This window comes from Ptiloglossa arizonensis, chromosome 7 (genome assembly GCF_051014685.1).
Source record: "Ptiloglossa arizonensis isolate GNS036 chromosome 7, iyPtiAriz1_principal, whole genome shotgun sequence".
NCBI classification, from domain to species: Eukaryota; Metazoa; Arthropoda; class Insecta; order Hymenoptera; family Colletidae; genus Ptiloglossa; species Ptiloglossa arizonensis.
Window position 1 is genome coordinate 1,959,039 of NC_135054.1, and position 24,566 is coordinate 1,983,604.

The window sequence follows — 24,566 nt, forward strand, 5'->3', positions numbered from 1 at the left end:
AAACTTTTTGACGCTATCCTACTCAAGAACATATCACGAACGATATTTGTATAGGATAAAAAAGAAGAAAGTCGTTGCCAGGTAAAAATGCATAGTCCGGAAACGCGCGTGTTTTCTTTTTGAAATTCGTCGGACAAGGGAGCATGTGCTACTAACATCGACAATTAGCGCCCGATTGCTCTCTCCTCATCGCCAAGGGATCCAGGAGTCCCGCTGGAGAAGAGGAGTGAGGATAGCGTCGAAGTACATCGCTGTCTGTAAGCAGGCGCTCTCATGTCGGTATCATTTATTGCAAACGATAAACAAAGATGCACATTATAATGAAACAGTCGGAAAGGAAGCTGTGGATCTGTCTTCTCTGACAAAGATTTGCAGTTTATATAAATTAATCTTTTCACTACTGAATTAATCAGTGGTAAGAAAGGCCACTATGCTGAATTAATTTAAAAATTTATGTTTGGATAATTATACTTACAAATATACGTAATAATTAAACAAAGAATTTTACAGAATAGTCTACCATAGCCAAATAGTTTATGTACCTGATATTTTCTTTACTTTGAGAATCTAGAATAATATTATTCCTCGCGCTCGAGTATGCTCGAGCATAGTAATTAGAAGATTAAATTCAAAATTTATATTGTTCTATGATGTATATTTTATAAAAGATGACAATGATCAGTTTCAAAAATTCTTTTATAAGAAACTTATTATTGAAATAATCGAATACTTTTTGAAAGCAATTTCGAATATTCAAAATGTTATAGTTCTTATTTTAAAGAACTATTATTTTGTCACTTTTATAAGATTGTGTTCACAAATTTATAAAGTGAAAGAGGATATTTTTCAGTTCTCGAGGAGTGAATGTTTCTTTCAACGCAGTTAATTTCTTGATCAGTCATTCCATGTTTCCTACAAATTCATCAATTAATTTACGAAATCTTCCTAATTTAGCCTAGCATGCACTTTTTACGTCTGCCTTTATTTTAGAATACGATAGTTTAGCGGTTTTGTTTATGTTGTTGTTGTATTGTAGCGGGACCAGAATCCGGAGAACGATGTCGTGACGATTCAGCCCAGAAGCCTGGCTAAGGTAAGTCTTTGCTTCAGTATCAGTGGTTCTTAGTTCTCTAAGTACAAACATTTTTAAATCAACTGTAACAAAGTTTTGCAATATTAGCAACAATTTTGGATAATTCTGTTTCAGCTATGATAAATTTTATGAAATTTTTTGGAATCTACAAATTATTAGTGCCTTTTGATAATTAAAGTAACGAATTAAGTGTAATATTTTTCTGCCGCCATTGTTAGTCTCGTGTTTAAGTAATCCTTTGTATTACTTTTAGTTGCCGAGATTATGCATTCACGAAATAACTTCAAACTTTTAAGTTTTACAACTATATGAATTACGATTGTGTAGTTAAGAAAATACAATAATTATTTAATCTTCTAAAACAGGTATGTAATTTCATACTGAATTGTAATTTATAATAATTTGAAAAAATTGCAAGGAGAACAGTCTGTATTTTCTATGCAGTCATAATGGGAGGAGCTGAGAACCATTGAAACGGATCTGCAATATACATTTTCCAATTTTGAATCATTTCATCAGCTTCTTGTACATTTTCTTTTAATTTTACATCATGAATAATTATGCTATTTCTGGTCTCAGTGCAGGAATATGTAGAACGTGAATTGCAGATTGGTATGTATGGTGGGGATTGTTACTTCAAATGTAAGAGAATTTTAATTCTAAGGAACCGTTTGTTTCTCCGTGGTTTAATAAATTTACATACCTGTATTATAATATCACTTTTTAATACTGTTATAACTTTTAATACTATCTTCACCCGTAATTACAGAGATTAAAATATTGTAACGTTATCACGGACGTGCGGTCTTAATGCACACTATTAGCACTTCATAATAATATTTTTTTTGCTCTGTTCTTAATTTCTTCCATGTTTGTGGCAGCGCATATATAAGCGTTATATATTGATATAACCCATATATAAGCGATTGTCTACAGTTTTTCTAAATACGTCGAGGCGCCCGACAATGGTCGAATATAATGGGGTGTACAAATTCAATTGGGGTAAGGTTTGGGTTAGCTGTTTTATTCCAGCTGCTATGAGGCGGCCGGCTACATAAATCGAGTTTTTACATCCGTTATACTCATCCATTAAACGACATCCATTGTACCAGTATTAATAATTTCTTGCGAAAAACTAAGGCAGAGTGTAGGTTATGTGTACAGAAAAAAATTGTTCAAAATGTTGATTTCTACAATAAATTAAAAAATCATCGAAATCGTTAAGACCATTTCTTTTCTAAATAATTATCACAATGCAATCCGAATTTTGATATGCAATATCCATTCTGAATACGAATCCAAAAGCAGAATTGCTTTATCACCTTCATTTATCGAAAAAATTGAATTTTTTAATAACAATCTTTTTTGCGCAAAAGTAAGGTATTACATGAAGATTAGAAACATTAGAAAGGTCTAACTTGGCTTAAAAGGTATGGGAAAGTTTCTGAATACGTACGTCACTGTCGATAATTATAATATTTCAAAATTTTAAATAATAGTAAATGACAACCAGTGTTTAAAAAAGTAGTTTAGTACGAACTTTATACGCGATATTTTTGCATATTTATGAAATATATGATCTTCAGCACGACTATTCTGTACAGAATCAGATTCGATGGACATACCTGAATAGAAATCCATTTATCAGAAATGGTAATGCGACTTTAAATTTGCAGAGATTTAAAAAGAAAATATCCACCAGCAACGCATATCATTCGGCCACGAAAAGAAGGCACAGCATGTTGACATTCTCACTCTAATTTTAGTCAGCTGAATCCCCTACCATTACAGACGTTGGTCGCTGTTGGACCAAGACAGTGACGAAATCGAACGACGATGATCCAAAGTTCGAGTGGGAATGAATTCGTAAGTTAGGTGCATCGGCGTAGGTTCTCAATAAAAGCCTTGAGTATTCATAAACAGATTAATTTGCTTACAGTTTAGGTACTATCGCTGTTTCGATAAGTTACTCGTAATGAAAAAATGAATACAATTTAATATACGGAATAATTATTAATATTTTGAAAAGTATTTACAGCGAAAAGAATTAATTTGTATTTATTAAAAATAATATAAATCCGCTCATACTCATTTTTATCAAGATGAGCTCTATAACTTCTGCGTTATATATCCCGATTATTGGAACTTGTTTTATAATAAATTTAACACTGAATCAAGGAAGCGATATTGAAACTGCAGAGTGAGTTGCATCGAATTCCTACAATTCAACCGATTCAGACTGCAGTAGTTCCTTGGAGAATTTGTAATGTAAGCAAATGTAAAGGTTATGCTTGTTTTAATTATAGTACGACTTGTTTTTCTGTTAATTGTAATTTATCTAAATAAAACTGTGTACAACTGGAATTATATTATTTTTAGTAAATACAAATTAGTTCTTTTCGCTATAAATAATTTTCAAAATATTAGAGACTATTTTACGAAGATTGTTACGCATATTAAATGGTATTTATTATTTCATTACGAGAAACTTATCGAATCGGTGATAGTAAATATAAAGGAACGAAATCATTCTGTCATTATTTAATTAGAAGCCTACGCCAATGTCGTAGTATTCTCTCTCACTCGGTCTCGCTACGGTCACTGTAGGTCGATCTTTGTCGTCGTCTTCGACCAACTGCGATTCTTATTGGCAGGAGTGAGTATGTTAACGCACTGTGCCTTCTTTTTGTGACCGAATGAAACATAGCGTTTTGCCGGTATACGACGTGTCACTTGGTTGTCATGATTCGACAGTAGCGTATGCATACGTAATCGACACAGTTGTTCTGTGGATATCAAGTTCAGTAGAGATTTCTCTATAGCAATGTTGCTCCACTGAATCTTTATAATACGCATTATTTTTTGTACTTTGAATAGTATAAATTTTTGCTGAAATCCGCACCGACGTGGTGCGCAATGAGTCGCGAGGGACAGAAGGAGAAAGACAGAAGCGATGCGTACAATTGAGACCTCTTAACCGTGGAAATTACCGTGGATGTCTCTTAGCCAGTAAACAAACGTTTATTGAAACTTGGGCCGCATACAAAAATAATAATAAAACTCGGAAAACCGAACCGAGCGCCATTAATTCTGTTATTAATTTTCAACTTTCTTACAACTCCGTGATTATACGGATGTGCATAAAAAATAGGACTATACACATTGCAAAAATTTAACAGGAAGAGGTTGCAATAGAAATTGTCTATAGAACAACCGTTGTTTATCGATGCTAATTGATACTACTAATTACTAATAATTGTACGTGGCTAATGGCACTGCAGAGTTAAGACAACCAAACGACGTGTCTTGTGGCATCAAAATGCTATGCACGAGTTTCTGGTCAATAATTTCTCAATATTCGAAGTTATTTTAACATTTCTGATAAACAGTTTTCTCTTTAAACATGTCTATAGTATCCGATTCTACATAAAATAGTTTTAAACATCATATTCTTCATAAATATGTAAAAATATTACGTACAGAGTACGTGTAACACTAATTTTTTAAACATTGGTTGTTATTAATTACTATTTAGAAATTTAAGAAATTATAATTATCGATAGTGTCGTATTCAGGAAACTCTCCCCTATCTTTTAAGCCAAATTAGAATTTCTAATGTTTTCAGTTTTCATGTATTGCCTTACTTTTGCCTAAAATCGACTGTTTTGAATAATTTAGGTTGATATAACAATTCTATTTTCGGATTCCTATTTGGGGAGTGAAACTCTGTTAATATCACCGAATGAATATTACAAAACAGGAAAATAGTTGCGATTTCCTGCACTGGACTACTTGTCTTTTTCTGCCATTAGTCAAATTTTGCATAGAACTTTCTTCTATATCTTCTTCGATTTCACTTTCACTTTCATGATTGCTTAGAATAAAACTCCCATCTGAATTGACATCATTAAAATCTTTTACTGTTTCTGCCAGTATTCGTAATCTTATTCTCTCGGAAGGCTCGTATATATACAGACTGTAAATAGTAATAGAAAAAATTATTTTATTAATCTAATAATTATTACGTATTACGTATTATTACGAATATATATATATATATATATATATATATATATATATATATATATATATATATATATAGAGAGAGAGAGAGAGAGAGAGAGAGAGAGAGACCTGAAGTCTCATGATCCGCGACAAATTGTTAAAAAACAATAATACTGGAACTGTTTACAGTTAAATCACACCTCTTCATCTGTCACAGTTATAATATCTGTCTATTATTCTAATGTGCAAATGGCAAATATGCATTTTGTGTAAGGTTTGCCAATGGAAACACTTCCTTAGTGGGCTGTTTGTAATAGGTTGTTCAATAAGTTTTATTGTTCGATAAAACTATATTACTCAAAGAAATTTATAAACTTTTATATAAATTTGGTTCTTTCGTGTTTGATTGGTTTGCGAGATGTGCATTCGAATAATAGGAAGGAAGGCATATCGAATATCTACTATGACAAAAAACTATAAAGTAAGTAATCATTCCTGATATTAATGATCTTCTATTGATAACATTGAACTGATTCTTCTAAACCAATTCCACTATTTACATTCAATTTGGTGCGAAGAAACTTACAATATCAAATGTTCGTAAATAATAAAAGTTAATTTTACGCCGAAAGGATTGATTCTAGGACCTATGTCGATAAGGCATTGATGTAAGTCCCTGAAGTCTTATAAGAAGAAGTCGTATCTGTGGGGTGGTCAATTTTCTTCAAACTTTTTCCGGTGATTTTAAAGCAAAAATAAGAAAATACAAATTCGAGCTTTTTTGTAATTACTCCTCATTTATAAAAATATTTAACATTTAATTTTTTTAATTTCATCTTACTATATATGTATTGTAGTTTCTTGAAAATATTGCTACGTCATCGACGGCGTAGGCGAATAATATGTAGATTTGTATCTCAAGGTTATAGTGTTTGAATCTCATATGAGATAATATTTTTTTCGTTTTATATTTATGTATTTTTATATTTGTATTCTGTTTTTTCAATTTATTTTTTACAATATCTCAAATTGAATGCAACGCAAAAGACATGAAAAACATATATTGGCTTGTCCGTAAAGTTCGTGACGATTTTTAGTAGGTGGCACTAGAACAGGTTGGAATATATTAGAATGATTACAAACAACTGATATAAATATTTTGAAAGGATATATTTCAGGCATCTTTAGGCAAAAAGTTTAGTTAAGATACATTAATTTTTCTAAGTTTTATATGCTTTTAAATATGGAAGGAAACAAAGCGCATTATAGGCATTTGATACGTTTCTTTTACCGGAGAAGCAAAAATGCGACACGGGCAAAAAAAGTATGTGCAGTTCATTACGAAGGTGCTACAGCTAAAAAAATGGTGTGGAAGTGGTTTGCTAGGTTTAAAGCTAGTGATTTTAAACTTGATAATTAAAAACGCCCAACTAAACTGTCCATCACTGATGCGGTTATATATTCTGCTTCCGTGATTGAGATGGCAGTCAGTTTTTACCTTTTGAATGCCTACATCACCGGAACTCTTCCATAGAGGAGGATAGAGCCTACATCACCTTCAAGCGTGGTGGTATTACGGGCAGTTTTGCACTCTTCGTTCCACCAAGGTACTGTTCTTCTCCTAGTAATGCTGGGCTTGCTATTGATAATTGTTGTGGCTTTTCCTGCAGCTGAATTTATAATTTTTCCCATTTCTATAATGGCATTGTCGAGTTTGAATTAATTTCAAGTTCATTGATTGGTATAGTCCTCTGTTAATTTTGTTAATGTTCCAATTCGATAGGTAGTGTATTTAACCGTTTGAGTTTCAAACAGCGCAATCGCGCTGTTCAGATTTTATCTTGAGAAAACCCAGCATATTTCGGGCGTTGTCGACAACTTCTTTATAGCATATTTCACATAAATATTTGTTTGTTGTCTTAGGCGAGCAATTAACACCTCTGAAAAGTATAATGAGAAAGCACCTAACCTCGTAGATTCTAAATTTATATTTGCTTTTATTTCTAAATTTCAATTCCAATTATTATTTAACTATAAAAATTTTGTATATGCGCCTCTAATGTTGTCAATATTCTAATTATTTGAATCATCAAAACAATGCTACGTCTTTTATTATTCACATGCACTACCTTGATATAGTTATTTATAATATCGACTTTATTATTAGTATCTGACAATGTTTCTTTGGTTTTAGTACTACATTGAGTATAAATTTCTTCTTCTTTGAACACAGTATTTACAATTACACTGTTCGACATGAATTTTGCCTTTTAATAATCACTGGAAGTTCCTTGAAGAGTTTCACTCCCCAAACAAAAATTCGGAAATTCAATTGTTGTATTACTCCCAGTTTTCGAAAAATACGAGTCTTTGTTACAAAATTATTAGCACATACACAAAGTGACAAGGATATGACAAGTAAAAGAAATAATAAATGATATTTTTATGCTTTGTATTTAAACAGTGTAATATTTAGGCTATGAACTTATAATATTATGAAGAAAAAAACAATATTATCATTTATACTTATGAAAAAATGAAACAAAATAGTTCTGTGTATTAATTAACATCACAAATTATTGGCACATGTTACAAAAGTTAATAATTTTAACAGTGTTAATATTTTGTATCATATCCTTTTTGTTTTAATACTTCGAGAAGTCTCTTTGGCATTGATTCTATCTTTTTTTTTAAACAATTATGTTCAACATTATACGATTCCTGTACTAATCTTCCCTGTGGTGTATTTAGCGGAGTATTATGGTTTAATATATTTGTTGTTCCGTGCGGTGTGTTGTGGTGTTATTAGTATTAGTATCTAGTGTTATTACTGTAGCTGTATTTCACTAAATAGCTATCTTTTCACTAAAGATAGATCGACTGTGTATAAAACAAGACTAATCGTCTTAGTGCCCTTGACACGCGTCTTTACCGTCTTCGTCGTCTATGTCTTTACAAATCTCTCATTTTAGTGCGTCTTTCCAACTTTCCTCTCTTACTACGTCTTTACTGGTCCTTTCTCATACTCTTCCTACGTCCTCTCACTACGTCCTTACCAGTCTCTTCTCATGCCCATATTCATACTCATACTGTTCCAAACATGTTCCTTTCTCACCCTATATCCTTACGCGCATTCATTCTCTTTCATTCTACTCCTCAATCCCTCTCACTTCAGATATCTGGTCACGTTCGCTCATCTCAATCATTCGTCTTTTCCAAACACTCTTCATTTTTTCCACGTGCATTTCCTTTCGTTCTCATCCAATTCCCACGTTCGGTCGTCTTGCACGACACCCTGTAAAGGGTCACTCGTGCCCTTTAAGAAACCTGGCGACAGATCAGCGCCAAGTGACCCAAACGCAGGTCCGTTCGCACGCAATGTATCTTCTAGGCCTGCACTCGAAGCAGGCCCAAGTCGACACGGAAAATTCCGATACCACGTATTGATGTGTTGAAAGGATTTTCTTACAGAGTATAATAACAAAAATCTTTTTAGGCGTCTCGCGTTTTCGGAACTGTTAAAGGAATTAGTTGCATTCATTGTACTCAATGAAATTAAACTGTCCCCTACCGTGTTCACCTGTGCCCACCGTGCCTAGTTGCACTTTTTAGATCATCACCCTTGTACACGTGATAAGTTCCGAAACATAAACAGATCGTCGCCCGCCGGGTGCATTAATAACTAAAGACAAAAATCCCCCATGTCTCTGATTGCTATAATGTATTACGATGGCAATTACACTGACTATAACGGATTTAGGTTAGTGAATCTAAGAGATAGTTGGAGGAAATAATGTCTTTTCAGTTTTTCTTGTTCGTAAAAAGTATCAAAAAGGGTGACTGCAAGACTGTTGGATGGTTCTGTAGTCGCTATTGATATTTCGTGTTGAGTCGAGTAATTTCCTGCCTCACTGTAGGAATACCGGTTTCTTTGTTTATTAGGCTGCTTGGAATATACCATTCCACTGTCAGGATGAATCTTAGTTTTTTATTCTGCCATCTCTATGATTCTGATGTTGGAACCTGGTTCTGTACTCCAGAGTTAACTGACGTATCTCCAGATGGGCTATAGGATTTTCTTGTATATTAGTAGTTTGTTATATATTGTTAATTAGGATTTTTTCCGATCAGCCACCAGAGTTCTTTCTATTTTGCGTTTAGCTATTCCTTTCTCTTGATTATGTGCATTTACCACAATAACTTTTTGTCTAGATAGACGCCATGGCATTTTCTACATCATTTATCTTTATTCTTCATTTTTTAAGTCAAATTTCGGCTTCTTCAAAATAAAGTTGTAGTTTGTTGGAGGCTTCTTCGGGTTTGATTTGAAGCTGAGATAGCAGTATCTTCTGCAAAGATAGTGTTTGTGGTGTTCTTTATTGTTGGAAAATCTGTCGTATACAATGTGTACAACTTAGTGGCCCCAAGATACTATCCTGTGGGACACCTGATTGGATGGGAAATAAGTTTGAAGTGGTCTGCTGTATTTTTGCTTGAAATGATGTATTTTTACCTCAGTGGGGTGTGATTTTATAAATTTGCAAAATGGAGAAGATAACTGCTTCTTAATTTTTGATAACAGGCCAGCATACCAGATCTTGGCTGGGATATTGATCTAGTTGGGATATTGTTGTAGTTATTTATTACTCATGTGTTAGTTGTATGAATATTTCTAATACATACTGACCCTTAAATAGAAATCCTACACATATTTAAGTAAATGGCTACCAAGGCCCTTTGATGCTTTTTCGAATCTACACTACTTCCATCTGGCAATATAATGCAATCCATAAATCATTTTCATTATAAATTTCCAGGTGGAAAAACTTGAAGTGCCGTCTAGTTTTGGATCTATTGATAGCATTACTTCTCAACACATTTACCGGTGCCATATTTGAATTTGACCTCGTGTTCGATTGATGGGTAGCCATTGTTTACGTAACGGAATGTATGTTAAAGAATTTATAACAGTGTGGAAAGATTATTATAATGATTATGATTATAAGAATATATGTGTAATTTCACATCGTTTCATATGTTGTAATTTCGAATTTTGCAAAAGCTGCGGTTTAGAAAATGTGTTTCATAGATGAGTAAAATGTTTAATGTGGACGCCGCTCTTAGGAGGGCCTATTCGAGCTCACGCGAGCCCGCTCTCGTCTCTGTCCCGCGGCCTCCTTCTGCAAAATTATCATTTCGCAGAAGGAGGCCACGACCTTCCGCTTTCCCTCGCTGTCGAGCATGACTCTTACCACGACCGGTAGCAAGAGATCCGCCCCAATTGTACGGATCAGGATACGGCGTTCAACCGCCCAGGCTGGGCACATTTTCAGGGTGTGCTGCGCTATGTCCTGGTCCACTGGACCGCCGTCACCTCCTTGCCTGTACGATGCAAGTACCGCCCGAAGCATCTATACCCGGACAGCCCTTGCACCACACGGTAGGTGAGGGAGCCGTAGCTTCTACTCAACTATTCAGTTGTAACCGGACAGCCCTGACAGTCTGCTGGCCGAACACTGGCGTCTGAAGGCTTCCACATTCCGTCCCGTCAGGACGGGCTTTCGCAGAAAGCCACGTGCGACCCCGCTAGCAAGTATAACGTGGGTATCCCCGACAGGACGGTCGCCGCCTCATAGGACATGGTCTTATACTCACGGGCGACCCGTAATGCCAGACGCTTATGGACCCACCGCAATAGGGTCTGGCTGAACCGGGAAGCGACTAGATCGCCCGCCCATACGGAGGGCCCACACAGGACCACCGAATGGACCTTGCCCGCGTAGAGACAATGAACTCGGTCGTTCGGGCCGCACAGGTTGGGGAGGAGCCGGCTCAGAGAACTGACTATCGTCTCCAATCGCGAGGTTAGGGACTGGAAATGCCCCTCAAACCGTTAGTGGCTATCCAGGATCAGCTCCAGATACTTCATCCGGGACCTCAACTCGACAACGACCTCACCCACCCCGATGGGGGGGGGGGGGAGGCGGCTTTCCTCGACGTGTACATATCGCCAGCATCTCGGTCTCATGGAGAGCCGAGCCACCTCCAAACCTATTTCCCTAATCGCGTCGACGACGCGCCGGCCACTGTCCTCGGCCCACTGAATGGCCCTTCTTCGATCCTCCCCGACGACCAGTACCAACGTGTTGTTCGTGTAATATATTAGGCCGACATCGTCTGGGAGGTCCACGGTCCGCAGAACAGTGTCGTACCCGAGGTTCCATAGCAGGGGCCCCAGTACGGACCCTTGCGGAACCCCGGAGTACACTTCTCTCCACTCCATACCGTACCGGCTCGGACACTCGATCCACCTGTCGCAGAGGTAGTCTTCGATCACTGCCCTTAGATAGATAGGGATTCGATGTTCCTCGAGCCCCCGTCTGATTGCTCCCCTCTCCCGTGTGGGGCATTAAATACATTGATGATGTCCAATGACACCGCCAGTGCTACCTCACCTTGGGAGACGGTCGACGTCGAGAGGGATCGGACGTGACGAATAGCGTCGATCGTCAACCGGCTCTTCCGGAAACCGAACTGGCACTTCGCCAGATCGGGCCCACCTCGTGACAGGTGCTCGACGATAAAGGCCGCCAGCACCTTTTCAAACAACTTGCCCGCATCGTCGAAGAGACAGATCGGCCGGTAGGCGGATGGACAGTCCGCGAATCGGCCTTCTTTCCGGAGGGGGATCATTCGTGCCACCTTCCAGATGGAGAGGAATCGCTCGGTCTCCAGGCATCGGTCAAACAACTGTCAGAGGCCGTTACCAAGGACGTCCTGGACCAAGACTCAAACCTGGCCGGGCACATCGTCAGGACGATTTTCATCCCGAGCCTTCAAATGGCCGCAGCCAGCTCTTCGACTGTGCCTCTCAGCTCGACGGACCAGGTGGTCGGGTCCGCCGAGGGATGTGGCTCGCCCTCACCCACTTTGGAGAAGAGCGAGTTAACCACGTCCCTCAGGAGATTGGGGTCGTGATCTTCGGTGATCGGGGGCGCCCATGGGCGGAGTTTGTTCAACACCGCCTTGTATGGGCGCCCCCATGGATCCTGCTCGAGGATCTCGAGGAACTTCTTCCAGCAGTAATCCTTAGCCTGTTTAATGGCGACCTGAAGAGCTTGGCGAACCGCGTGGTAGTCTGCCACTCTCGCCTGCGCGTCGTAGTTGCCAAACTGGTCAAGACGGCGGCGCGCACGGGTACACTGACGTCGGGCCCGGACACACGCGGTCCTCAAATCCTCGATTTTACCCGACCACCAGCGTATAGCTCGAAGAGGAGATCCCGAACCGACCCGAAGTATCACCGCGTAGCAAATGCTTGCGATGGTGCATCCCAGCTGAGTGAGCCACCTCCTCCTCCAAGTGGGGCAGCCTGGTCTCTAACTGTGGCCATGTTACTGTGAGAACGGCTGCCATCGGGACGTCTTTGTCAAGGTACCGAAGCGCTGATGTGCCCGGTTGAATGCCATGCTTACATGGATAAGCGATGGTATCGTGGTGTATTTGTGGCGGTATCGGACGCGGACAGAGCCATCCAGATATATCGGTGCTCCGATAATGTCTCCGCCTCCACCACTACTTCCCACTCGGACACCATATGCACGGCGCTGGAGGATCCAAACGTCAAGTCCACTATGGACCCTTTCCCGCGTCGCACGCACGTCATCTCCGATCCCCGATTAATAAGGCGGAGGTCAAAACCCGCTGTCCAGTTGCCCAGGACTCCGCCTCTTCGATTCGTCCTGGGGGAACCCCAAGTCACGGATTTGGAGTTGAAGTCCTCCAGGACGAGCATTGGCTGGTGCGCGAGCTGCACAAGGCACGACTCCACACCGACCAGGTACTTCTCCAAGACAACGAGACCACAGTTGGGTGACACGTAACACTTAACCAGGGCGATGAATCCCTCACCGTGCTCGAGCAGGGAACACGGAAGGGAACTGTTTTGCCACTCTTCCATACAATTACCATCAAACCGCAAGCCGGGTCCTATCCACTGTGGATGGCCAGGCCAACCTTCCACTCCACGAGGACTTAGCACATTAGATCCCGTGCCGCGGAGCAGTGGTTTAGATTGGTCTGGAGGAGGAGCCAAGGTCTACAAATGCCTCTCGAAACATCAGATGTTGTCGAGGATCAGCCCTAAATATTTCTTTCGGGACTTCACTTCAACAATGGTCTCACTCACTCAGATCAGGGGATGGGGGGCACCCCAGAGCACCTCGGTTTTATGGAGAATCACTTCCAAACTTATCCACTTCCAATCGTCCCCGACAGCCAGCATTAACGTATTCTTCGCATAACACGTTAGGTTGTCGCCATCGCTGAGGTCTTCAGCCTGCAGACCCCTATGGAACCCTGGAGTACATCTCTCTTCGTTTCATACCATGCCGGTTTCGAAACTCGATCTACCTGTCACGAAGGTAGTCCTCAATAATTCAACCTTAATTTTCTCCTCCTGGCAACCTTCAGCTTTGGACAAGGCCATGGCCACCTCCTTCAGGGTAACCGAATTGTCCAGCCTACTGGACGTAGAGCTCCGCATGCTTCATGGTCGGGTGACTCGGACATCACTTGTTATCACTTTATCATGCGAACTCGTCAACCGTAAAATTGCAGATCATACCAGATGACAATGCTCTTATATCAAGCAATTTCGGTTCGGTTACTGCATCTTGATTTTTATTGCTGTTTTTTCAACAATGGCATCTTCCTTTATTTCATTCAGGATTCATGTCCTCTAATTGGCAATGCATTCGAAGTAAATCGTCGAATTGTAATAGTTATACGGTTTTTAATAATTGGAGGAGAAGGAATAAATTTATTTTGCGGTTTTATAAATGGATGATTTCAAGTGCTATTGAAGAGGAAAGAAGAAAGAATGCAGAAGCAGGACAGTGTCCGGAACACCTTACAGTTTCAGGGGACAGAACATAGAAAAAGAGTGGTTTTAATTCTTTACACGATAATTGCTACACTTGTACATTTTTGCATTATTTTGTGTCTTTATAGAAATTAGTTTGCATTACATGTAAACTCTTATACTTGTGACAACAACTTTATTTTTGATCATTTATAATAGAACCTTACGTGTCAACATAAATACCGACGCGAGTGTACATTGAAAACGAGGACAGCAAGACGTACAAGGGCATCTTAGATGTTAGTTTCTACGAAGACATTTTTTTGCAAAAGAAAAAATACATCGACCATGTGGAGAAGCGAATAGGCAGAAGGTTAAGAAATGCGAAAAAAGCGAATAAAGACGTTAGGAGTAAAGGTTCCGGAAAATTGACAGATAAAGTAATCAGCGAGCTTACAACGTATGGTTTAGCGATTCGTCAATATCCTGATTCTATCGAGAAGATAAAGGAAGCTGTATGGACCACATATTATCATATGTGTCCCCCAGGATCAACAAGCCGGAGTAAGTGGCGGAAAGCAGAAGCAAATAATGCACTTGACACATCCTAATCATGTTTTAAAAGTTATAAAACCAATTTATGAGAAATTATCTGCAAAAAGCTGGCTAGAGAGATGTTTGGGAGCAGAAACCCAGAATAATAATGAATCACTTAATTCATTAGTCTGTACTTTTGCTCCCAAATATATTTATTGCGGACGACCAAGCATTGAAATATCGACATTCCTGGCTGTAGATATATTTAATGAAGGTTTTCCGAACATCCTAACTTTACTTTCCGAAATGTCCGAAATCTACGCAAATGCTCGAGACAAGGGAGTCACTCATCCAGTCATCTCTTATACTTATATCGAACTCGATTCCGTGTCCAAATATCAGTTCTTAAGGTGTGCGAATGAGTTCTGTGTATATTACGAAAGTGTAAGTAGTTATTTTAATATAACAACATTATTTTGTTCGATATAATATTGTGAAAAGAGAAAAATAAAGATATTCTTCAGGAAGTATCAGGATATTCTTTCTTATTTTGACCGATTACTTTCACAATATTCTTATTTCACCTTCTTCCTTTGTATTTTATTTAGAATAAAAGATATGAAAATTGTAACACAAGTAATTAATAGTTTCATAAGAAATTTTGGATAGAGAAAGATATGAATAAATTGGACGATGGTGAACAATTAGCAAATATATTTTAAGAAAATTGATTACAAAATAGCAACAAACACATGAAATTAATAATGATAAGTAATCTAGACTATGTTCTTCTTTCTCAGTAGTATTCTTTGTTCCGTACTAAATATTCTTTCTACTCGCTGTGTACTCTCTCGCTCACTGTTACAGATATCTGGTAATACAGTTAATTCAAGACGAATCTTAATGGCCATCAAAAACTATAAACTCGTCTATGAAAATTCCAGAAATAATTCCAGTAACACACAACCCGATGCAATTGGGAATCGATTTTCATCGTTTAGTAAGCTTCTCAGAATCATCGTTTATTACTTAAATTTCAAGAGTCTTAAATTGTTCCAAGGAATACTCAATGTGGAAGAGTTAAAAATAGTACACAATAAAGTTCTCAAGCTAATACAATAGCTTTGTTTTCTGTCAAAGTTCCATGATTTTAAAAGTGAAGGCAGAGTGCACCAAAGAAATATGTTGATCACAATAAATAATAAAATGAATAATAAAATTCTTCTTTTAGACAAAGAAAAAATAATTTATGTCGAAAGTCGACTAAGACATTCGAAACTCTCTCAAAATCCCATCATATTACTTCATTTATTATATACCAATATTATGTAAACAATCTTCATCCTGGTGCCCTAGCCTTTAGACGGGAGAAATCAAGTTCGAAAAATCACCCGAAAATGCATTCTATGTTTTCGTTTTAATTTACATTCAATAGAGTGTATCAGGGGAGATTTACCAAATGTTCGTGTGATTAAATCTCGCCCCTTTAATATCATCAGGATTGACTACTGCAATTCATTTTGTGATAATAGAGTATGTAGTGATATGGTATGAAAGTGAACGGTATTAGTATAGAAGGATGAATGTGACGCGTGTGTATGAAAATCATTGTGTGTAGGAATTGAAATTTGTATTATGAAATGAGTGTAGTGAAATATGATCTGCGTGATTCTTGTATACTAGAACTTTGAGAGCAAGTAGCGATGGAGAGGAAGGTATGTGACCAGTCAACATAAAGGACAATATAAAGAATAAAAATTTCTTGACAATAATGCAAAAATAAATCTAACCCGGATCCATGAAATACGACCCTGTAGCCCCGAAATTGTTGCTTCGCTAGAAAAAATGTATTTAGCAATTTGTACCTAACACGATTATCGGTGGTTTACAGACTTTTAAAAAGGTCTGATTTAATAAGGTTACTATATTTGTTCCATTTACGATGCATATAAAACTAAAACCAACTCGAAATAAAAATCACTACCTACTCCGACTTAAAGAAAACTATCTATTCCGATTTTGGAAATTATTAATTATACTGTAACTGTTAATTATAAAGTCTTATATTTGTAATCGATTTTTATGTTTATTCTTAATATTGACTTTCATTATCGTTTCTTTGCCAATAGGAAGAAGAAAGTGACGAAGAGGCGATTACGGCACAACCACAAGGTGGTCCGCAGAACAGCTGTACAAATCAGCCCATTCTTGCCATGCCACCGCTAACGGCTGACGAGAGTACAAACTTAAACAGCGGTGCCGAAAGAGTCATTTACACGACTGGTATTTAGAGTACTTAAATACTAACGCACATTATCTCCCGATCATAATTTTTGTTATTCAGTTTTATCTTTACTTGCGTATGTCTCCTATTATCCCTTTTGTTCTCTTAAGAAGAAATACCATCTTTCTAATTTCAAAAAATCGATCATTTTCCATTTACTTTAAATTTAAGTTTACAAATATTGTCCCAAAATATTAAGGAAAAATTTTAATTATTAACAAAGATATAATATTTCTTGTGGAGCGTATTTCAGGGCTTCGACATCTGCTTGGCATTAAAGCACAGGAATTTCTAAGTCAGAACTCCATGAGCGTTCTGTACGTCAAGTGTCACATGCAATTTTTTCTGCCGAAATAGAAATTATGTATATGTTTTAATGCAGTTAATTACACGAACGTGGTACATGCTCTGGCACGTTATACATTCAATGTATGTATGAAATACTGGTATTAGATATTCCGTATTGTTGAAATAAATTTCCAAATATCGGTTTCTTTCGACCCGAAAGGTGGTGTTTCCTCTTAATATCGCGCATCTGGAGTATTATCTTAGCTGTACTATTGAAAAACATGCAACATCAACGTAAACAACATATTGTTTTAACGATAATATAGACATTAAGTGCTCCGTAATTTTATACTACTATAATTTTTCCAAAGATGTTGCAAATTTAAATTTTGAATTTTCTAAAGTTAGGTTTTGAAATTAGGTTCAAATTGCAGGTAATTTGAATAAGTTGAAAAGAGAATAATAAATTAATTAAAAATAAGAACTTCGCCAAGTTTTTAAACTTATTTTGCTATAATTTTAAGCAGTCGTAATACGCTAATTTCTATATAAAAATGAAATGAACTAGATTTAATATCTTTACAGAATACTATAAATTGGTGGTCATAAGTATCCAAATGCCAATAAAATTCGATGTTCGAAAATATTAAAATTGGAGTTGATAGTATTGAAATTCCAAAATAATATATTAGTCGCATATTTGAGACAATATTCATTTTTTTATTTATTGCAATAAGTCTATTATATACCTAAATATTATAAACCTAAATAAACATACGTATATATGCATAATAAATATTTCAACAAAATAATAACTTTAAATAAGTAAATGTAACGATATAAGGTAATAAGGTCGCTGCCGAAAATAATATTTGTATCTTAATTTACATTTTTCAAGCCAGGTAAATGAATGCCGATAACTTATGTTGACTTACTAATAACTAGATAATTTAAAACTGTTTATATGTTTGAAGAAATCCTTACGTATTTATCCTACATAGAGATTTCAAACTTCTAGTCAGTAGCATATGTTTCTTCTTTGTTAAAATTTTGAAGTCTCATTTTCATGCATGATATACAATATAATTTTTGTCATGAAAGTGAGGCAATGGATACTTTCCAATACAATACTTCTAAACATTTAAAAATACTGAAAGTCGTTGAATTGTTAAGAACAAGTTGTAAAATTACAGTCAGTATACAAAATTATATAACAAATATAAAATTATATTTTTACTATTTCGACGGGTTTCATCCTCACAAGTCAAATGATTCACAATTATGATAATCAAAATACTTCGCTCGAAAATTACTTTAAACATTTTTCCCAAATAGTTTCTACATGAAACTAAAATCGAAAACACTTTCATACGCGTATTTATTATATAACATTATATATAGCGTCCGTGTGTATTATTATTCGTTATTTTGTGCGCGCGCGTGTGTGTGTATATAAATCGAAATTGTAGAACATTTTTCGTATGGAGCTTTACTTTCGAATAAATCGATATTAAACTATTAATTGGTATACTGCTTTTCATCAGCGTGACTAATATACTGGGGTCGTGACAGACCCTAAATTTAAAAAAAAATTATTTTCGACGAATGATGCATAAAATAATAAAGAGGTAGAAAAGTAAGCTTATATTATATAATTAATTTGAAATTTAATTCTCAAAAATAGACAACTAAAAATCGCCATTTCGGCATGTCCATAATAAAAAATGTATAAAATTGATTAATTTATTTCCCATGTGAGTAAAACAATTTTTCTTGTCTATTTACTTATCACTGGGCCTACTGAAATAAAAAAGTCATTATCAGTCATTTTTAAAAAATGTAACAATGACAATTTATTACTTACTTTTGATCATTATTTGCATAAAGAACAGACAATTTTGTTGGTAGAATGTTGCTTACAGATGCCGCTGTTGCATTTGCTAAAAGTTGTTGGATTCTCTTGTCTTTGGAACGTAGACATAAAAAGCATCCCATCCTTTTTACAGGTGCTAGTACCTCACTGACTTCGTTAAATTGGTTAATTTTCGAAACATTTTGAATAAGTCTTTTCAGGCCATTTCAGAGTCTATGTGTAGATAGTTGAGCATACAATGTTGATTTATTAAGCCTTTTCCTAATTCAACGTGAAATATTTGTCAGTTTTTTTATATCTTCCAGATTTGATGCTTTAAAAATGATAGGTGAATTAACTCGGGAGATATTCAAAATCGCAAAAAGTAACGTTAGGAGCCATCTGTGACTTTTTTTATTACAAGAACAATCGGTATATTTCTGATTCAAATTGTCTACATCACTAACACAGAATGTTAGTTTACGATGTTGGTATAATCGTTTTTAATGATTCGTAGCGAATGATTCCACGCATAATAATGTTTTTTGGAGAATAGAAATCTGGTCTCACACAAAATTCATAAATAGCCAATGCTGTTAATATGTACCTATGGTACCTTTCCTATTTCATTGAGGTTGTTCTGCACTGTTTGAAGTGAACATATCCGTCTTCTCGGGTAACTCGCGAGTTTTCTGTTGTTGATTTTCACAAACGAAAATTTTTAAGCCCTCTTTATCAAACCCAGACGATTGTCCGGAGCGTGGTTTATTCAGGAAAGAACTTCTCTTCTTAAATCGTGCAAACCATTTTTGTGTTGTTCTTGCAACCACATACATGCAGTAGTTTTACAATCGCGATTAAACTTAGAGTAGCACATATCAGAGATGCTCGTTTTTATTCCTTTGAGACTTCATAACTTTTAACCTAAAACTTTACTATCGATAGCACGATGCGAAATCTTCCAGAATTATTTTGTTCTGAAAAACAAAAGCTATCGTAGCTATTGTTATTATTATATAATGCTTCATCGATAGATAATTGTTAACAAAAGCAATTTATTATGAAATAAAAACTGTACAAGCTTATTGAACAATAATACCAAGATTTTTTTCTACAGTTTGTAAAATTTGGGCCTCTACATATTTGCGATTATTCAAAAACGGTCTCCATGTTAACGGAACACTTTGAAAGATTCATCTTCCGCAAATATTCACTTGGTTCTTTGAATCACTTGTCTATCAGGATGTTGGTAATATGAATACCTGTAGTAATTAGTAACCATAGATATGTTGTGTCACCATATGCACCTACTGGAAAGATCATATACTTATACAAGGCTCGTATACTCTTGATTACTGTGTGTAACTGTTATGACAGAATGACAAAGACTGATTGTAAAAGCTTGAATTTGATATAACAAGTTACGACAATGATACTATTTATAAACGCAACCGCAACGAAGATTACTCTATAATATAATCAAGTGTACACGTACTTTACGAATCTTTAAGATCGATTTATTTGAAAATGGAGTTTCATACGAAAAAGTATCACTCTACGTTTTTTATTTATTTTTTTGTATAGAGGTGTCCCCCCTTTGGTTTATGCTATCAGTTAAAATGAATTATTGCGAACCGATATTTTTTGCAAGATAATGAGTAAAGATCGCTACAAAATGTTACTGAGAACGTTGCATTTTGCTGATGATCATCAATGTAATTCCAATCGTTCATGGAAAATACGTGAAATAATCAATAGATTACGAAAATCATTTGCAAATGCATTCTACCCTTATCAAAATTTGTGCGATAAGAATGCTTTAGATTGCTTAGAATAGATGAAAGTCTGCCTTATATAAAGGCAGACTATCTTTTAAGCAATTTATTCTTGCAAATAAGAGTAAATTCGGAATAAAATTTTAGAGGCCCTTAATGTCGAAGGTAGGAAAAGGCGAGGGGAGAGCGTTTCATCCCGAGCCTGCTAGTGAACTCGTCAGTAAGGCATCCTAGCAGGCCCTGCCTTATACGCCGGGACATTGGGAGATCGGTAAGGGACCGTATATATACCGATCGGGGCAGGTACGGGAACTTGCGGGAAACGGTCGGTGGTCAGTTTCCCTCTGGTGGCAAGCGTGGGTAGCGCCGCCACAAAATCTTGTATCCTTTGTGATTGTAAAACGGGATACATACAAGATTTTATTGTCTACAATGGATTTAATACTATGCACTCGCAATATGCAAATATGCAAATTGGAAAATCTGGAAATATTGTAATGGCTTTTTTAGAACCCTATTTGAACAAAGGGCACACATTATTTGTGGATAATTGGTACACGAGTCCTAAATTATTTAAACTTTTGCATTTGAAGAGTACAAATGCGTGTGGTACTGTTAACAAAAAGAAAAAGGGTGTGCCAAAAATAATGGAAAAACTAAAAAAAGGACAAGTGTGTTGTCGCTATTCCCGCAACTTATTGGCGATGAAATGGATGCATAAAAAGGAGGTTTTCATGTTATTTACTATGCACAGATGAGTTCGTAAGTGTACCAAAACGTTCTAGAAAAGAGGAAATAGTACGAAAACCAGCTTGCATACATGATTATAATAGTTTCATGGGAGCAGTTGGTAATACCGACATGGTACTAAGCATAATTACTTCAACACATAAAAGTACAAAATGTTACAAAAAATATTTCATGCACATGATAGATATGTGTATATGGAACGCTTATTGCTTAAACAAGTTGAAGACCGGTGTAACTATATCTATGGCGAAATTTCATTCAAAACTAATTGAGCAATTACTTGCAAAATATAAAAAATCAACACAGCGACATTCTTTTAATACAAGTTTTAACTCTACTGGTGATAATCCTACAAGACTCATAGAAAGACACTTTCCTACTTCGTATACATCCAAAGGAAAAAATAAAGTACGAAGATGCGCTATTTGCAGTAAAAACAATAGGAGACATGAATCACGTTATGAGTGCAAAGAATGCAACGTTGGATTGTGTATTTGTCCCTGTTTTAAAATTTATCATACTACAAAAGATTATTAAAAAATAAATACTATTAAAATCATAACTATATTATTATTTTATTTCAATAGCGAACTCAAAATAAAGCTGTAAGTACATTGGTGGCGAAATATGGTTCACCCGCACTTTCACGAAAGACGACAAAGTATGGTCAGTCGCGCTGTTGCGAAAAGTGGTGAAATATGGTACAGTGCACCGTCGCGAAAGGATTAAATGTCAAATTTTAGGTCCTGGTATTCATTACTTTCCGGAATATTAATATATAGTATTCTGGTAATACAGACATTACAGATACAACTATCGAATAGCCTATAACAAAATAATGATATAACCTCAGCATTTATAGGACGACCCACGTAAAATTTGAATGTTTTTCTGTTTTGTACTTGAACTTCGGCAATTTTCTCCTTTGTCCGTACTCGCAGTATGTCCTGACTTTCCTGAAACATGGTCGCCTACTCGTTCTCTACTAGTCGACAAATTTCAGGATCTTTGCGCATTTGCATACGCGTTCCAAACAGCAAATGGAACGTAGTGTTTATACTTCTACTCGGTGTTGCATTTAGGTACTTTTGGGCTGACTCAAGATGCTTATACCATTCTCCGAACTGAGGTACGGCTAACTTACTTAACAGCGGTATAAGTGTTCTATTAATCCGCTCGACCTGTCCGTTTGCCCGTGGGATCCCCGTCATTTACGCAATTTCGAATGACCCTATCTACCTTCCGTCGCATCCCCATAAATCAATAGTCCCTTTTTGCTATAACTTCGGTCTTCGTTACTCCGAAGTGACCGCGATCGTGCACTCGACGGATTATCTGCATTTGCATCGACTTGGGTACAACTACCATGGGCGTATCGTTTACGTCCCTATACAGGATACCGTTCTTTACGACATACTACCTTGATCAAAAAGTTCTAGGACTGTCCCCCGTGTGTCGCTGTCAATCACCCGATTGTTTCTTTTTTTTTTTGTTAGGTTACCATATCTGTCATTAACACTTCCTTCCAATTTCAGCATCATAGCTTGATATTTGTAAAAGTTACGTTGTACTGAGCACATCTCCTTTGTTCGTGTCTTCGATTTTGAAAATGGCATCATTTGAGCATCAACGAGTTTGCATTAAATTTTGTGTAAAAAACGGATTTAACGGTCCGCAGACCTTGGATATGTTGGAGAAGTGTTTCGGCAACGATACTCTTTCGAGATCAAATGTTTTTCGATGGCACGAACGCTTCAGAAGTGGTCGTGAGTCGGTCGAGGATGACAAACGCAGTGGCAGGCCGACAACGTCGAAAACCGATGAAAACATCGATAAAATTCAAGAAATGTTGTCCGAAAACCGCAAATTGACCAACAGAGAGCTGGCAGAGGACTTGAACATTGCTTATGGATCCGTTCAAGACGTTTTGGTTAGTGATTTGGGCCTCAGACGTGTCGCTGCAAAACTGGTGCCGAAAGACCTCAATTTCATGCAAAAAAAGGACCGCGTTGAAATCGCGAAAGACATGATTTCCAAGGCCGAATCCGACCTAACATTTATTAAACGTATCATCACTGGAGATGAGACGTGGATTTATGAGTATGACACACAATCCAGACATCAAGCGAGTGAATGGCGTGCACCGGAAGAGCCGAGACCGAAAAAACCACGTCGTTTTCAGTCAAGAAAGAAGGCGATGCTCACGGTTTTCATGGATTACAATGGTGTTGTGCATCAAGAATTCTTGCCAGAAAAACAGACAGTCAACAAAGAATATTATTTGGGCGTTTTGAGACGTTTGCGCGAAGCAATTCGTCAAAAAAGGCCAGATTTGTGGGCAAACAACTCGTGGATTTTGCACCACGATAACGCACCGGCGCACAATGCGATCCTTATCCGCGAGTTTTTGACGAAAAACAACACGAACACTATCCAGCAGCCTTCAAATTCACCAGATCTGGCTCCCTGCGACTTTTTTCTGTTCAACCGAATTAAAAAACCGCTTCGCGGAACGCGTTACAGTACCCGAGAGGAGGTCATGACAAAATCGAAGACGGCTCTGATGGACATACCGAAAATTGAGTACCAGCGGTGTTTCGAGGATTGGATCAAGCGCTGGCGCAAGTGCATTGCAGTCAATGGGGACTACTTTGAAGGGGACCATATCGATTTGGACGAATAAATTTGTATTTTTGATTTTATGAATAAAGTCCTAAAACTTTTTGATCAAGGTAGTAGCCGTTCGCTCGACATTCCTCGGTGTTATTATATATCCTTTGCAGGTTATCATCCTCCCGTTGGACTCTACGCAGTCTAACAATAATACTATTTTCATTTTCCTCCACTAACATAATCGTGGGTAATGGGTTCTGCTCAACGCGTCTATATGCATCATACTTGTAACGTTGGTAAGGTTACAAAGTAAAGAGTCACACGATTATTTTCAAGATACACTTTGTTGACACTACTGATACGCGGTCGTCGAGGCGGCGGTTTCGGACAGTGAGTCTTCTAACAACTGGTAAAGTTTCACCTCTGGTTTGTTTATATATGTCCCCGGAGAAATAATGCCTTTTCCAGGGGTTTGTACATGGTTCCTTTCCTTCTCCCCCCACTCT

At 37.1% G+C, this 24,566-nt stretch overlaps 2 protein-coding genes and 1 long non-coding RNA gene across 8 annotated transcripts in view; all 3 read left to right on the forward strand.

The window, feature by feature from the left end:
• The window catches only part of LOC143149584 (dnaJ homolog subfamily C member 5), a 66,768-nt gene that overhangs the window by 15,529 nt on the left and 26,673 nt on the right, over window positions 1-24,566 (forward strand). For 3 of the 6 annotated variants that reach the window (XR_012992828.1, XM_076317123.1, XM_076317124.1), the window contains exons 5-6: window positions 1,037-1,093; window positions 16,628-16,781. Coding sequence is in view for 5 of the 6 variants with exons in the window: in XM_076317123.1 (XP_076173238.1) it covers window positions 1,037-1,093; window positions 16,628-16,781 (211 nt within the window). In the remaining variant the exon portion in view is untranslated. Of the gene's footprint in view, window positions 1-1,036; window positions 1,094-16,627; window positions 16,782-17,655; window positions 17,736-20,862; window positions 20,944-24,566 lie in introns of those variants that run through there. The other 3 variants (XM_076317127.1, XM_076317125.1, XM_076317126.1) reach the window with 3 other exon arrangements.
• On the forward strand, window positions 1,167-1,801 carry LOC143149585 (uncharacterized). The gene is made up of 2 exons (XR_012992829.1): window positions 1,167-1,458; window positions 1,538-1,801. It is a non-coding gene; the product is annotated as an uncharacterized LOC143149585 (long non-coding RNA).
• LOC143148950 (uncharacterized) lies at window positions 14,201-14,998 on the forward strand (the record flags this gene model as incomplete). Its single annotated transcript, XM_076315798.1, is given in 2 exon segments — window positions 14,201-14,562; window positions 14,564-14,998. Coding segments are annotated over 2 exon segments (786 nt in total), but the record flags the coding sequence as incomplete, so codon positions are not given.